Source organism: Pelobates fuscus, chromosome 4 (genome assembly GCF_036172605.1).
Source record: "Pelobates fuscus isolate aPelFus1 chromosome 4, aPelFus1.pri, whole genome shotgun sequence".
NCBI classification, from domain to species: Eukaryota; Metazoa; Chordata; class Amphibia; order Anura; family Pelobatidae; genus Pelobates; species Pelobates fuscus.
The window spans coordinates 364093203-364109191 of NC_086320.1; the positions used below are offsets into that span (position 1 = coordinate 364093203).

The 15989-nt window shown below is 36.5% G+C and overlaps 1 protein-coding gene across 1 annotated transcript in view; it reads right to left on the bottom strand.

Moving 5' to 3' along the window:
• Positions 1–15989, bottom strand: part of UBE3C (ubiquitin protein ligase E3C) — a 70748-nt gene that overhangs the window by 45853 nt on the left and 8906 nt on the right. The window contains exons 3-11 of the mRNA XM_063452667.1: positions 15062–15115; positions 13924–13998; positions 12749–12889; positions 11317–11432; positions 9881–10038; positions 8697–8850; positions 7689–7909; positions 6500–6654; positions 3262–3449 (exon numbers count right to left, since the gene is read on the bottom strand). Of these exons, the coding sequence (XP_063308737.1) occupies positions 3262–3449; positions 6500–6654; positions 7689–7909; positions 8697–8850; positions 9881–10038; positions 11317–11432; positions 12749–12889; positions 13924–13998; positions 15062–15115 (1262 nt within the window). The remainder of the gene's footprint in view (positions 1–3261; positions 3450–6499; positions 6655–7688; positions 7910–8696; positions 8851–9880; positions 10039–11316; positions 11433–12748; positions 12890–13923; positions 13999–15061; positions 15116–15989) is intronic.

Here is a 15989-nt window from a genome sequence, read left to right on the forward strand (position 1 = left end):
CAGGGACTGTGTAAAGATTCTGGGCTTAATATTTTGTACAAGTAAACTCCAATTAAAATACCCAGAAGCATTATTTAATTCGTATGATTACATTTAACAAGTCTATCATTTTGGCTATTGCTAAGAGAATGAACAAGCTAATTTTTACAGACTATGCCTTTCATTTAAAAAAAACTTTACAAATTATTTATCTACAGAAATCACCACTGAAATCCATGAGAAGTTTTGTAGATAAATAACTGTAAACATTTTCTACCAATATTGAAACATTTGGAAAGCTTATGAAGTCGAGGCCTTTGTTGGTTAGAGTAAATTTTAATACACTTCAATGATATATCTAAAAATGTGAAATGCCTTGGTTAATCAACCCTCATAATGCCAATCTATTTTGTCACATATTTATAGCTCAGTAAAATACCTCAACATATTAAGAATACCACTTCCTGTTCATCTCTGAAATGTGCAAAGATCACCAAGGCTCACATATTACTTCCTAAATAAAAAATAAAAAAGTCACTGTTTGGGGGATATTCCCACAGTAATCCAGTTTTCAAGTCCAAAAAATAAAAAGGCAGAGAATTCTCAGCCTCCACTCCCTACGAACATGGATTGTTTTTTTAGTACTGAAACCACTTCTATTATTTCTTAATGAAAGAATTGAAAATACTAGCATTTCACAAATCAGTGTTTCAGCACGAAATCAACACAGAAATGATCTGAATAAATAGGTTTTTTTCTTATACAGCCACAAATTAATAGATCAGTTAAGAACCAGTAGATTGTAATGCACTTTAAAGATTAGAGGAATCAATATACTAAACGCTAACATGCCCTAGGGAACTACAACAAATATTGCTCGTTTGCAGCCATGAAAAACCAAGGTTAAATTAACTTCTAAATTGAATCAAACACTAAATCTTGTGCTCAAGGACTAAACGTTTGCCTGTAATAGAGCCTAGTTTTTTTTCCTGCAACATTTGCTTAGGTAATACAAATTATCGGCACCCTGAAATCTTTAAGTAATGTTCCAAAACACACATTCCTCTTTCCTTCACTTATAATAAAAATCAATAACATGTAAGTAGAAATAAATGAGCTAAGAGCCTGAACTATTTTTTTTCCTGTTTTAAAAAAAGTCTTTTTTTTTTTGCCCCATAAATTGCAGACAAATAACCTTGAGGCATTCTCCTATTGAAAATCTAATAATATTGATTATGTACAACTTAACACAAGTAACTAGGATGGCTTCATTCTTTACACAATTACTGGAGATAGAAGGAACAACAGAAGCTGATAATACATGTTTTTTCCTTGTAAATTGTCAGTTTATCTACATGAGCTTATGGCTTCCTTATTTGTTTTATTGCTATGGGAAAGTTAAAGCTGCAAAGCTCTGATCTATATTAGTAGAGTACACATTTACATATATTGTCTTGGGCACTTCCAGTTCCTATAAAAAATAAATTTAAAAAAAGGTATACTTTGACCTGTCCTTGTCAACCAATGTCTAAGCCAAACTTCTGCTTCTCTTCTCAATACATCCTCAACGGAACACATTCACCAACATGACACTGCCCGTATAGGTTAATAATAAATCCCGTGGCACAATTTGACAATACGACCAATGGATCCCATGGAAGGTTTCAAAACACACCCTCTAGATATGGACATCAATTGCCAAAAAAGCAAAACATAAACAGTAAAAGAATATGAAAAAACATTGCTTAGACATTAATTTTGTGGGTTTTTTTTTTTTATACTTCTGCCATAAAAAACGAAACAATATTGCACACTGCGTTGTGGGTCAAGAAACAACACGGAATTACCAGTATATTTATTGCCAAAGAATGGTCAGTACCTTCATCGCGTACGTTATCCACAGACTACCATTTGCTCTAAGCAGAATTAAAATTAAATCCATTAATTTTACATCTGACAGAGTGTATTGAATGGACCAAGAGATTCCAAGATGTTCTTAATATTATGAGTTTTAATTAAATATAATTATGTGCATTAGTGTTCATTTGGATGGTGTTCCAGCACTGTCCACCATTAAATTGCCCAGGAATAGCCAAGTAAAATTTATGCCTATGCTGCTCTATAAACTACATCAAAGAACACGAGGTCCTTTCTAAAAGCTGGAAAGGACTTGTGCTGCTTATGCAGGTAGGAAATTAATTTTCTGCGTATACAATTAAAAGATATAATCCCCCCCTTCCCCCTGTTTCCTCATGAAAGTAGAAACCATCGTAAACGCAGACAAAGCACCGATGCATTAAACTCACTAATTGCTATCCAAATTTTTTAACAATAAAACGAAGAATCCTAATGCAGTAACTATGTTTTAACATCTCACATCCTGCTTTAATGCAATTATGCTATGAAAAAAAAACTAACCTCTCTAATTGAGAGATAGCAGTTTCAAGGCTATTTTACTTCCTGACAGCCATAAAAACCAGTGGGCCAAGACACCACCTAATGAGTTTGCTGTAGCGATGCTTGCCCTGCCATGGAATCGGATTACATCCAATGCCTTAAAAATGGCTGCATTTTACTGCTGCTAAAGGAGTTCTGACTTCCAGAACACATGGCAACCATTAGGAAGAGGTAGAGATATGTCCTGAAGTCCCAGCTCAATGGCAAGAACAAAATCGAAGCCATCAATACATATGCCCTATCAGTCATCAGGTACCCAGCTGGAATAATAAAATGTCAGAGAGAAGAGCTGGTACCCCCAAGTTCAGTAAGTGGCTTTAGCAGATAGCATTTTGGACTTCTGGGACATCTGAGATCACTGTTCAGAAGAGTGTAGTTCTAGGACCAGCTAAGACACTGCACAGAACCCTCACAATCCAAGGCCTCTGGTAGAAGACCCGAAAATGAGGAATACCAAAACAAAACAAAAAAAATTTAACAAAACCACCCAGAGAGGTGAGAAACTCTGTTTTAAAAAAAACAAAAATTTTTTACACGATGGCTACACATTTACAAATGAGTAGCCACGTTTCTATTAGCATTTTCTATTAGCAACCCTTTCATATTTCTGCACCTTTGCTTTTCTGTTACTAATTATAATTGTAGAGTGTAGACCATTCTTAAATTGGTAAAAATGAGAAGAGGTATGACGCACGGAAGTTAGACATTGTGTTTGGAAGAACGTATTCACCAATAAAAAAATATTTTAAAAAAAAATCAATATATCACAAAGGTTGCATACAAAATGTGAAAATGATCAAATATTGTGTGTGATTTGATACTTGCCTGACTTTTGGCACCATCATGCGATGCTGCACCATTAGTGTATGGCAAATAGAGGCCATTAACGTGAAGACCTCCTCACTGGCCGAATCTCTCCACACCATGTTGAGTAAAGTGTTGGTCTGCTGTTTAGTGTCCAGTTTCTTCAGACACTCCTCTGTGATATATTGCACAGATAGCTTACCGTCACCCTAACATGGAGAACAAAACACAGGGTTATTCAAAGCGTGTATTAGAAGAATTCAAATTAAATTCAGACACCAATAAAAAAAAAAAAAAAAAAGCATTTTCATTTAAACTGTGTATTCAGGTTTGTATACATATAATCTATAAAATCTCAAGCAAAATGTATCACTTGAAAGTTTACTTAGCTAAAAACCGTTTCCTAAGACTAGATAGAGTGGCTGCACATGTAACATGTAACATGTAACACCTCACCCCCAAATTATGTAATTTAAATCCCATGCTTCCCAGCATGGAGATGTATGCATTTGGGTTCTTTGGATTCCCTTACATTTAATCTTTAATGCTATGCTCTAATTTTTTGGCTAACAATGGACGTCTTCAGCAACAAAGGGCTCTAGCTTTCCATATACAGTGTTTATTTGAAACGTTTATGTGAAACGCTGCACATACAGACTCCAGGTACCATGACTACTTCAAATCACTAAAGTGGTCATGCTGCTTAGAGTAACCATTTACGTTGCATGCGCTTTAAACTGAAAACAAGCCTTGTTGGACCCAACAGATATATTGATATAAGGTCAATTTAAGCACTTTACCGAAAAGATAAATATTGTATTCACAATTCAATTAGAAGGACACCGGTCACCTAAAAGATTTTTTAGTACAAGAATGCTATCAATAAGTTTTGAAAGTAAAGAGATTTTTTTTTTTTTTTTTTTTAAATTTAGTTTTAGAGAAAAAAACCTCAACCCTTTCTTTAGTATATGACGGGATGCTTTAGCCATATAAAGACACCTTGCGTCGGACAATGTTTGAAAAAAGACAGAGAATAACTGGCGATTTTCAAACACTGTCCGACCCAAGGTCTATGTACATGGCTCAATGATCCGTCATATTCTGAAAGGTAAGGATAAGGGTTTTTTCCCACTTGTTACATAAACTTAATTTTTCAAGCTGGGATTCATTTTTCACTTTTTATTTACATATACTTCATTTTATAAAAATCTATTTCTTTTCAAAACGGGGTGACCGGTATTATTATTATAGTAAAACAGTTTTGAGGTGACAGAAGTCCATTAAGTACACAGAAAACTGTGTCAAATCACAAACATTTCACCTGTTTATTCTATTGGATGGTTTCAAATGCAAAATGTGCCACAAATGGGCAACACAACACGAGAGCAGATATCAGTTCCATAGAAACCGCAATGTTTACATTGCAGCTCTAAGTCTACCCTCAGTGGCTGAAATACAGTGCGGTGTAAGTGAAAAAGACCTACACCTAGTGGAGCGCTAAAACAAATACAAAGAGAATAATAAAAAGTCCTTTTTGGCAATTTTAAAGGACTTTTTAATATTATCTTTTTATTTGTCATTGTACATCAATAAATTTGTTATTTTACTTAAGATATCCTGCTTAAGTCCTTTTTATGGGCAGTGCCATCCCTATTTAAATTGGCACCATACCTTTACACCTCAGAGCCGGGACCAACAGGCTCAGGACTAGGTGAGCACCACATTTACTATTTTATACTCTTTTACTTTACTATTACAGTCTGCACATTGATTCGCTCTCCCCTTATGTTTTATCTATGAGAACTACTCCAAGCCGAAGCGGAAGGGTGGTGCTACCAAAATAAGCACACAGGCCTGAGTACGGAGCCAGTATCTATACACAGGCACCTTAAAATGGGAGTGTTCGGTCTGCTCTATTATTCATTGGATTCCACTTTTAAAATACCATCTGCACTATATTGTACATTTTGTTTTGTATGCCCTTTTACATGTACTTCACACCATACTTTGTATCAAGTTACGTTTGGTAAGCTTTGTATTTGTTTTAGCGCTCCACTTATAGGTGTAGGTCTTTTTCACTTACACCGCACTGTATTTCATACGATTGTCTTGTGGAAAAGAGGATATTTCCACACGAGTGTATAGAACTGCTTTTAAGGGTTTTGTTCACGTTTAAGCACTTATTGTTACACACATCTCTCCGTTTAAGGGGGGTAACTATGGATTGTCATCAGTGACTGTCTACCAGACAGCCACTGGGAGGGGTGCTTCCGGAATCGTAATAGAGTTTTGGACCGTTATCTGACGCTGGACGTCCTCACGCTCTGCATGAGAAACATAGAAGGTGACGGCAGATAAGAACCATTCAGCCCATCTAGTCTGTCCAATTTTCTAAATACTTTCATTAGTCCCTGGCCTTATCGTATAGTTAGGATAGCCTTATGCCTTAGAAACGGTCTCCAGTACTGCGTACAATACTCCAAGTGAAGTCTCACCAGTGTTCTGTACAACTGCCAATACCTCTCCCTATACAACCAAGCATTCTGCTGCTCTATTACATTGTCTGCCTATCTTTAAGTCATCAGAAATAATAACCCCTAAATCCCTTTCCTCAGATGTTGAGGTTAGTACTGTATCAAATATTCTGTACTCTGCCCGTTTTAACGTCCAAGATGCATTATCTTGCACTTATCCACATTACATGTCAGTTGCTACAACTCTGACCATTTTTCTAGTTTACCTAAATCATTTGCCATTGGGCTTCTCCCTCCTGGAACATCAACCCTGTTGCATATCTTAGTATTATCAGCAAAAAGACTTTACCATCAAGACCGTCTCCAATATCACTAATAAAAATATTAAAGAAAATAGGTCTAAGTACAGATCCCTGCGGTACCCCACTGGTGACAAGCCCAAGCACAAGCCCAAGCCCATGAGGACCTCGAGCATCAGATTTTTCCCATAGGACAGATTTGATTCAATACTTTCCTATGGGGAGGTCTAATGCGCGCGCAGCATTTGCCGTGCATGCGCATTATACCCTGCTTGTCGGGGGACAGAGTGGAGCTTCGACCCAGCAACGAGGGACATCGGCGCTGGGATAGGTAAATAAAGGATTTTTATGTACTGAGGAGGGGGGTGGCAGAGGGATCAGTAGTGCCAGGAATACAGCTAATAATAACGTATGGAGCCCTGAATAAATTACTGATCTTATATAAAATAAACATGTTATGTAATGATCATGAGAACAAAGTCTTACAATAGAGGTGACCATTTTTCCCAGATCTTCATCCTCATCTTCTGAGTCGCTGGCAAGTCCCTGATGGTTTGTATTTGATGAGGAAACAGGCAGCCGAGTAAGGAAAGTCTGAAGAACCCTTAGATATACCAGCATTCCTTCTTCTGATAGACTTCCTAAAAAAGGCGTAGGTACGAGGCAATAAAATACACTGAAAAATCATACACAACATAAAATATATAAACACATATACACACACACAATGACACAGTAGATATATAATTCACAAATGGAGGATGCCGCACTCTTAGGAGTCCAGGTGCGTATCATGACCAGGGTCGGCAAAACCCAGTTTAGCAGATAATATAAATCAGGTCCAGGCACTCAGGATTGCTGCAGAAAGGCAGGTTTATTGGAACAAAAAGTACAAAGTTTTGGCCTACACGGAGACCTTTATATTCCAATAAACCTGCCTTCCTGCAGCAATGCTGAGTGCCTGGACCGATTATTTTTTTATTTACAGTAGATACATAAAACATTGTAAATGTTCAATTGACATTTTGGGTGCAAGTTTCAAATATTGTGGAAACATTTCAACTGGCTTTATTAACCCTTTAAACTGTCATGTGAGCAGTTCAAAATTATAAATATTAAAAAGAGTTAAATGTTATAACTAAGCAAACATAATGGTTGTACCAAGTATTCAAAGTGCAATGATGACTGAAAGGGACACTCCAGACCCTAAAGTACTTTATCTTGCTTAAGTACTTTATAACTGAAGAATATGTGCTCTTTTACATTTTACTAAAAGTGACAATTTCTGTAGAAATTGGCTCTTTTTATAAATTAACCCCCTAACTGTCCAAAAACTGGATTTGTTACTTCTTGGTCATTTAACTCAGTGGAGAAAAACTCAAAAGGCAGCAATTGCTCAGAGCACCTGCCTTGCAAAGACTGCTCATTGAGCTGCATTGGGAAGTCTGTGATTGGACAGCCACAGGAAGTGGGCCAGTTTACAAGGGGAGTGCTTGGAAAGGCTGCAGACAAGAGATCTGAAATCTGCTTTTAGATACATCCCCAATGGAAAAAAGCACGTTTCACAGAGGGTATATATACTAAACAATGATATTGATTTATTTTGGGTTGTAGAGTCCCTTTAAGCCAAGAAAAGAAAATAAAGAGAATAAATCTAAATATTTGCATTCCATACCCAAGTAGGTTTCACCAACTGTCAGCACGAAGTAGAAGAGCCACGGCGCACGGTCACGTGATCCGGCATGTTGGGTCTCATCTGTCAGCAGCGAGTGCAGAAAAAGCTCATACGGGAAAGATGTTTGCAAGTCTGCGAGTGCAGGAATGATGAAATGGAATATCTGATCCGTGTAAGGTGCAGATAGGAACTCCTCCGTAAAGGCACTAAAAACCTGGTGCCTGGGAGACATAGGTTACAAGCATAAATTAATCATTTACTGTGGTCATCTATGTATCCTGTCCTAAAGGTACTTTAGAATGCTACATAAATCCAGAAATCAAGGTTCCTCTGATGAAAATCCAACACAAGAATGACTCTCTGCAAAAATGGTGTCTATTTTCTAACAAACCTGTGTCTTATCTACACTCATGTCGCTTTAACCCCTGTATCACAACTCAGCCTTGAATTCTATGTGTCGTCTTGCTCAGAAATGCTTCAGACTTGAGAAAGGGAGGTTCTCCCGAAAGCTTGTCATTAACCCCTTAAGGACACATGACATGTGTGACATGTCATGATTCCCTTTTATTCCAGAAGTTTGGTCCTTAAGGGGTTAAAAAATGATGTTAGTCCAATAAAAAAGGTATTACAAGTTACGAATTGTATCTGTTTTTTACATCTAATAATATTATGGAAGCAATAAGGCATACAGTGCTTGTCTCTTTAAGATAGCAACTCCTCTTATCTACAGAACACTTAGGACATATTTTCCACATAAAGATTTAAGGATGAGCGATGGCAAAATGCAGTTGTTGTGAACTATGTTCCTCACCTTCCATTTTTCTGCATATAAGATACTATGATAATACATTACCTTATAATTCCTAATAAGACAGGACAATACCCAGTGTTACTGAAATGCCTATAGATTAGTGGCATACTGATTGGTATTTACATCAAGTTGAAATCCCATATTCAAATGCTATATTTTCTAATTCTATTGATAAAACAAAATCCAGATCGCCCTACCTCGCACAGTCAGAGCAGGAGCTATAGGTAAAGTGCAATGGTTTCAAAAGATTTTCCAGTAGTACTTTTGCTATCGTTACTCTGGAGACATCGGTGTATTCAATGCTTGATGGAAGTTTGTGTTTAATTAAAATATACAGGGATTGGTAGAATCCTGAAATTGAGATAAAGAAAAAATAAATAAAAAATATTAAATGTAAATTGTACTTAAAAATGCAAAAACATTAGGCTACACATCTCCCTTTGAGCAAATAATAAATGTAAATGAAAATGGAGAGGGCTCCTCTCTATCATGGTCTGTGTTTCTAACAATGTTGCCCTGTGAGTAAGGTTTGTACATCAGTGAAAATGCTGAATTCTTGGGCAAAGTTTATAAATACGAACAAGACAATTAGCACACTATCAAACATTAAAACACCACAAATAAAATAGCATGGAAATCTATTCCATTCGATGGCACAAGTAAGCTAAAACATTTCAGAGGTACTTTTGAGTCTGTAACATCTACCAAAACAAGACAAAGTAAACTTGTAGTTGAGAAGTTAATTTTATGTTTTCCAATATTCAAATTAACAAAACAGCAATAAGAATCTGCTATATATAACCTCAATATACGCTAGAATAATAAAATGGGACACTTTACAGCAGTACAGCACATTGTGGTATTAACATATAGGGGTGCCATCCCAAAGATTTTGTCAAATCATTTTTGGAGCAATTAGACAAAAAAAACAAAAAAACAGAGGTTCTGCCTAGCATCCATAGTTCACCCCCACTTCATCTACACTTTTTAGGTGGAATCCACATTTCTGTATTTTCAAGCACAAGTCAGTTCAACCTGAAAAGCAATGATAGGCATACAGGGTAAACCAGCACAAATGTACCAAGCCTATTACTGGCATCTAGTTCGGATTGAATTGCCTTTTGTAATTCAAAAGTTTAATTTCTTTATTAGTTGAGCAAACTGGTATAAATTCTAGGAAGCACCACAGTTTAAGATCAACCACTCCAAGATGGTGTGAGGAAAACAAAAACACTCTGGGATAGTGCACATAGACTTCTAACATCACTGATACAATGAGCTGTCCAGAGCGTCCAGAATGTGCTTTATGAATTTGACAGTCCACTCATTAAACACGCACACACATACAAATGTAAAAAAAAAAAAGCAAACACACACTGACCTTTTTGAATCATGTAGTGCAAAATTTGTTCAATTATTGAAGCCACGTATGTGTTGTCTTGAAGAACAGGCAAATACGTATTCTCTGAAGAAAACACTTCAACCATTCTCATGGGTAATGCAACATTCAGGCTGTCATCATAGCAATACTGTAACAACCTGCACACAACCAAAAACAATGGACGCTGTGCATTACGGACAAAAGATAAGAGAGAAACCGCTAAACACACAGTGAGCCAACCCATCACAGTTAGCTGGCAATGGACACATGAAAGAGGGACCCCTAGAAAACCTTATAAAATAACACACTCAACGCTTCAAGGGACAATATTCAAAAAGGAGCTTTATGAATATTAACTTTGGACAATGTCATTTACAGTTACAGTGGATGTACATATGTTGCTTAAATAGCTGAACATTTTGGTTCCCAAACAGATAAATCTGTACTCACCTGTTGCATTCGGTTGTACCTTAGGGTTTCTTTAAAAAAAAAAAAAGCCAATGCTGTTCTGACACAGCCTAGCATCACATCCAAAAACACTCAAAACAACTTTAGCTTAATAAAGTGGTTTTGGTGTGTAGATCATGTACCTGCAGTACTACTGCTCAATAGTCTGCCAATTAGGATGTAGATAATTGGTTATGCAACTGTAGCCACATTTCCCCAGGCTGTGACTCTTTATGAAAAAGGAAGATCTAATTTTCTAACTTCTCCTAATGCACACTGTTTAATTTAGAATCTCTTATCTCCTACTCTATGAAATGCCTGCTGAAGCCCGCAGCAACCTCCCGTACGATTAAAATTCACTTAACAGAAAAAAAGATAAAACCTCTAAAGTAAATACACGGTGCAGAGAAATGAAAGTTTTTTTTCCATGGAAACTTTGTATGTCACATTCAGGGGACGTGTGAGTAGGATTGCATAAACAAAAGGTGTTTAACTCTTAAACAACAGAGAACTGAGCAGTGAGACTGCAGGTGCATGATTTTTACACCAAAACTGCTTCATTAAGCTAAAGTTGTTTTGGTGCTTCGAGTATCCGTTTAACTCCACGGCATATTTTACCCTGAGTAATTGCTTGAATGGAAACAGAACCCCCACATAAGAAAAGAGAATTAATTACACCAGCAGCCTTCTCTGATGAAGAACTGTGAAGCTACAACCAGTGAAATACAGCATGTGTCAGCAGGCACCAACTCAGAAGATGACCGTCTTTGATGCCTACTGCAGTAAGAGCGTCATTTTTAAAGAGAAGCACTAAAAATGACTGTGGGCAGCTAGCCGTATTCACATTGAAAGAATGAGAAAGAAAGAAAAACATGGGAGCACATAAATAGGCAAAATGGGTATGCCACCTTGTATAAAAATAAAGGAATAAATAACCAACTAAACAATAGAAATCAATAGAAATGCATGGGACAGTCAGAAAGCCTTACCTGCAACACAGCCCCAAGAGTCTCTTGATTTGATAAAGACAGGTGAGTCGGTCTGGACCCAGTAGCTGTTTTACAAATTGGGAACTCTGTTTGATCATGTTCTGACATATCCATATCTAGAAAAAAAAATATAACGAATGGACCATAATAATAAATAGCCAATTACAAAACAACTTGGTCTTTAGCCAAAATAAATCTGATCATATTGATAAAGCCATTTCAAGAGACACCACATCTCTGTTGGGTAAGCAGTATACACACATTTCCAGTAGAGGAGATTGCACTCCCAAAGTACATAAACCTCCTCAATGCAAATAATCCAAAGTACGGCAGTGGAGCACTATACAGCTGGGAAATGCAGACTTAATTGGAAAACCAAGTTTCACATTAAATAAGCCATAAATACTGTCCTACATTGTGCGACAAAAAAAATATGCCAAGGTGACACCACCTACTACTGTGCTCATGCAGAACATGCAAGTTTGTTTTTGTTGCACTGCATTATAGGGACACTATAGTCACCTGAACAACTTTAGCTTAATGAAGCAGTTTTGGGGTATAGAACATGCCCCTGCAGCCTCACTGCTCAATCCTCTGCCATTTAGGAGTTAAATCCCTTTGTTTATGAACCCTAGTCACACACCTCCCTGCATGTGACTTGCACAGCCTTCCATAAACACTTCCTGTAAAGAGAGCCCTATTTAGGCTTTATTTATTGCAAGTTCTGTTTAATTAAGATTTTCTTATCCCCTGCTATGTTAATAGCTTGCTAGACCCTGCAAGAGCCTCCTGTATGTTATTAAAGTTCAATTTAGAGATTGAGATACAATTATTTAAGGTAAATTACATCTGTTTGAAAGTAAAGCCAGTTTTTTTTTCATGCAGGCTCTGTCAATCATAGCCAGGGGAGGTGTGGCTAGGGCTGCATAAACAGAAACAAAGTGATTTACTGCAGTGAGACTGCAGGGGAATGATCTATACACTAAAACTGCTTTATTTAGCTAAAGTAATTTAGGTGACTATAGTGTTCCTTTAATTCAGTCAACTCTCCTGTCTTCCACTTCTGTAAAGTATCTATGCTGTACCAACACATTCCTCAGCCCTATCACACCTTACTATAGTGATAACTAGATCTGGCACTGCACAAGATCAAGAACCATAATTATACGATCCTCAGACAGACCAATACCTGGGTGAGCGTAATGGGAAATGTAGCGAGAGTGCCACAGTTCATCATCATTGACTTTACATTATCACTCTCTCTTTAATGCATTATATATATTTTTTGAATTCTTTATTTTTCATGGTACAGGCAATACAGGTAAGATAGGAAAACACAGGGCATCACTGTTTACAAAGGTATGCAGACAATTACTTTTTTTACAAAATTTAAAAACAAACAAACACAAAAATAAACAAACTAACAACATACCAATCTTTTGGAATCCTCACTTTGCCTGTAAAAAAACAGTAGTTTTCGTACTAAAAGGTTAAGATTGCTTCCATTACTTGTACCCCCACTGGAAGCAGCGGAATTGACGCAGTAGTCAAATTCATTTCTTTGTATGGCGTACTACAAAAAGAACAAAAATAGGGAGACTTTAAAAAATATACAATATATTCGGAGAACCTGTAAACATGTATGAGTAAGAAGCAGGTTTTTTTTTAGACTATCAAAGATTCGAGGATACCTCACCGTCACTTGCACAAGGAAAACAGGTTTTCACTTGTGTCTAAAAGATATACACATAGAAGCTTATATGATGCTCCGTACGTTGCCAAAAAACACTCTGTATACAATAAATACACTTTCTGCAGTTTTATTACCATAATCTGGATATTTTGTTTTTGTAATAAAATGTAAATTGTCAGAAAAAAAGGCACTTCCTCATAATGATCTTTAAAAAAGATGCTATGCCCTGCCACGCCGAGCATTTTAATGAACTCAGTGCTCAGAGAAATATCCACCTGGAGGAGTGTGGTTACCAGACGTCCCCAATGTTTCTCAATGAGAAGCAAAATAGCTCGGACAAAAGTCTCCAAGGATGATGACCAAGATCAATACTTACACTCTGTCTAATTCAATGCTTACCATAGATTGCACCATAGGTCCCCCATAATGTTGTGATTTTTTGCCTTTTGTAAATCTAAATACACATTCGTACGCTAGTATATAAAAGAAATTCATTTATTTCTAAAGGCCTACACCAATAATGATAGTGTTATGATTTTTCACTTACCAGTGGCTTGCTTTTTCATTAGCACTTATTTTTATTCCCCTCCGTTAAAAAAAAATAAAAAAAAAATAAAAAAAAAACGACAACACTAAAAAAAAAAGTCAAACTTACCTGGAATCCAGCGTTAGGACCAATTTGCAGTAACATTCCACTTGTTTCCTCAGTCACTGCTTCTCATTTAGAACTCTTTACACAAAATATCGCTTTCAACTGATCTTAAAATCCCAACGTCTACACTAACTAAAATCAAGGAATCTACATTAACTTTAAATTTACAAGAAAGTGTTCTAATTCATAAAATGCAGTAAAGCAGATCTGGATACGTCGCCTACTAAAGGGTGACACAAAAAAATAAAATAAAAATACATACTTGATGTTTTCGGTCCTTATATCCTCGTACATAGGACTGGATGATTATTGCATTTCTTAGCCTTCTTCGTTCTTCCTAGAAACCAATTACATAAAAACATTTTAAATTATTGGTAGAGAAACTAATGCCAAAATGAATGAATATAAAACCTTATATACAATCCCGCACAGAGCAACAAAAATATAAGAAATACAAAAAGGGGCACACTTTGCTTTCTATTTATCCCCACCTGATGAGTTTACGCAGTGGTATACTGCACAAGCTCTACAATTTTTTTTTTATCTCTACAATATTTCTATAATGGATTAAAAATATAAGTGAAAAATTAAATTTAATGGTGTACAAAAATAACTTAAGTACTTAAGAAAGGCTTAAAAAACCCACATCGTTTGCAGTTTGAAACAGTCTAGCAAGCAAGACTGAATCATTATTTTACAGCAGTCTTTTTATTTTTCAATTAAAGAACTTTATGACAACAATTAAAAACACACTATTTACCACTATCACAGAGATCGTTAATCCAGAAAAACTGTTAATAACCAACGGATGATGAGAAATCCAGTTAACCCCTAAAGCACTTGAAAGAGACACTCCGCTGCCCAATATATATATAAAATATTTAAATGTATTTTTTTGTAAATCACTGTTTAGTACATAGACCCCAATGAAAACATGTATGTATTTAATTATGCATTTTTTTTCCATTAAAAGATATATCTACAAATAGCTTGCAAATGCTGAAGATCTCTAGTGTCCAGACCAGAATTTCTGTGGCTGTCCAAGTCTTTGCAAGGCAGGTGCTACAGGCAATGTGCTGCTCTTGAGTTTTATTCCAATGACCTAAACTACCAGCAAGTAACAGGACCAGTTGACTGACTGACAGCCTGGGGGTGTAACTAGGTTAGTTAATAAAAGTGCACATTTCTATTTAAAAGAGAGACACTCTTCACACAAAGCATTTCAGCAAGCTAAAGGGCTTTGCGGGTATGGAATGGCCCTTTAACCCCTTAAGGACACATGACATGTGTGACATGTCATGATTCCCTTTTATTCCAGAAGTTTGGTCCTTAAGGGGTTAAACGTGTGAAATAGATGGGTTTCAACTTCACCTATGTTTTCAAATGCAAAATGAACTCACCTCTCTCTTGCGCCTTTCCTCCTGAGTACGATGCAAGAGGGAAGCCTTTTCTTCCTGGAAAAATTAACATTGTGAAATAAAAGCAATAAAATGAATAAACTAATTTAAACAAACACAGATTAATGTATTTTACTCCAAAATAATTCCTGCTGTCGGAAACTTAAATTTTTTATTCAAAATACTTTTATTTACATAGTTAATGTCTGTCAATAGCAACAAAACATTTTTCAAGAGCTCTATTTATTGGAACTTAAAGTTATAAAGACCAACCAAAGTTCCCATTGAAATCAGCAGGGTGTCAGGCTGGCAACATTATCTGCCAAGCTGACCCACACTTACAACTGTCTAATTCCATAACAAAGCCTACGGTACACTTCACGTATACAAAATGATAGGCAGCAATATTGGTTACTCCATTCATAAATAAAATATATGGACAAATGTATGTATGCAAATTGTAGATTCAAATAGTCGAACTAAAAACCCAGCCTATATGGAGATTGCTTCCAATACAGCTTCTGTTGCCTTGCATTTGAAATCCCTGGCAATTCAACAGAAACCCAGACGTCAAAGTGATCCGTAGAATCAACCAATCAATAAGCCTCCCAGGTACCCCTTTCTGCCAATGTTTAGGGAACTAGAAGTTGTGGTTTGTGGATCTTTTGGTTCTGATGTATTGTACTTTTTATTTACTAATTGTAACTTGTATCTAATCCCTGCACCAAGCTTCCCCTATTTCGTGCAATCCAGGAGTGTGACATGTTCAGTTGGTGATTACATCAATAAATTGTCTTTAGGTAGTGCTGGAGCACACTGTCTGACATGCTAGGTGTTTTGTCTACTTGTCATTTGTCAGTTTGACATTTTACTGGTGCCAATAGATTAATGGGACCCCATACAGATAAAGCTTGCCAGTTCTATAAAAGGT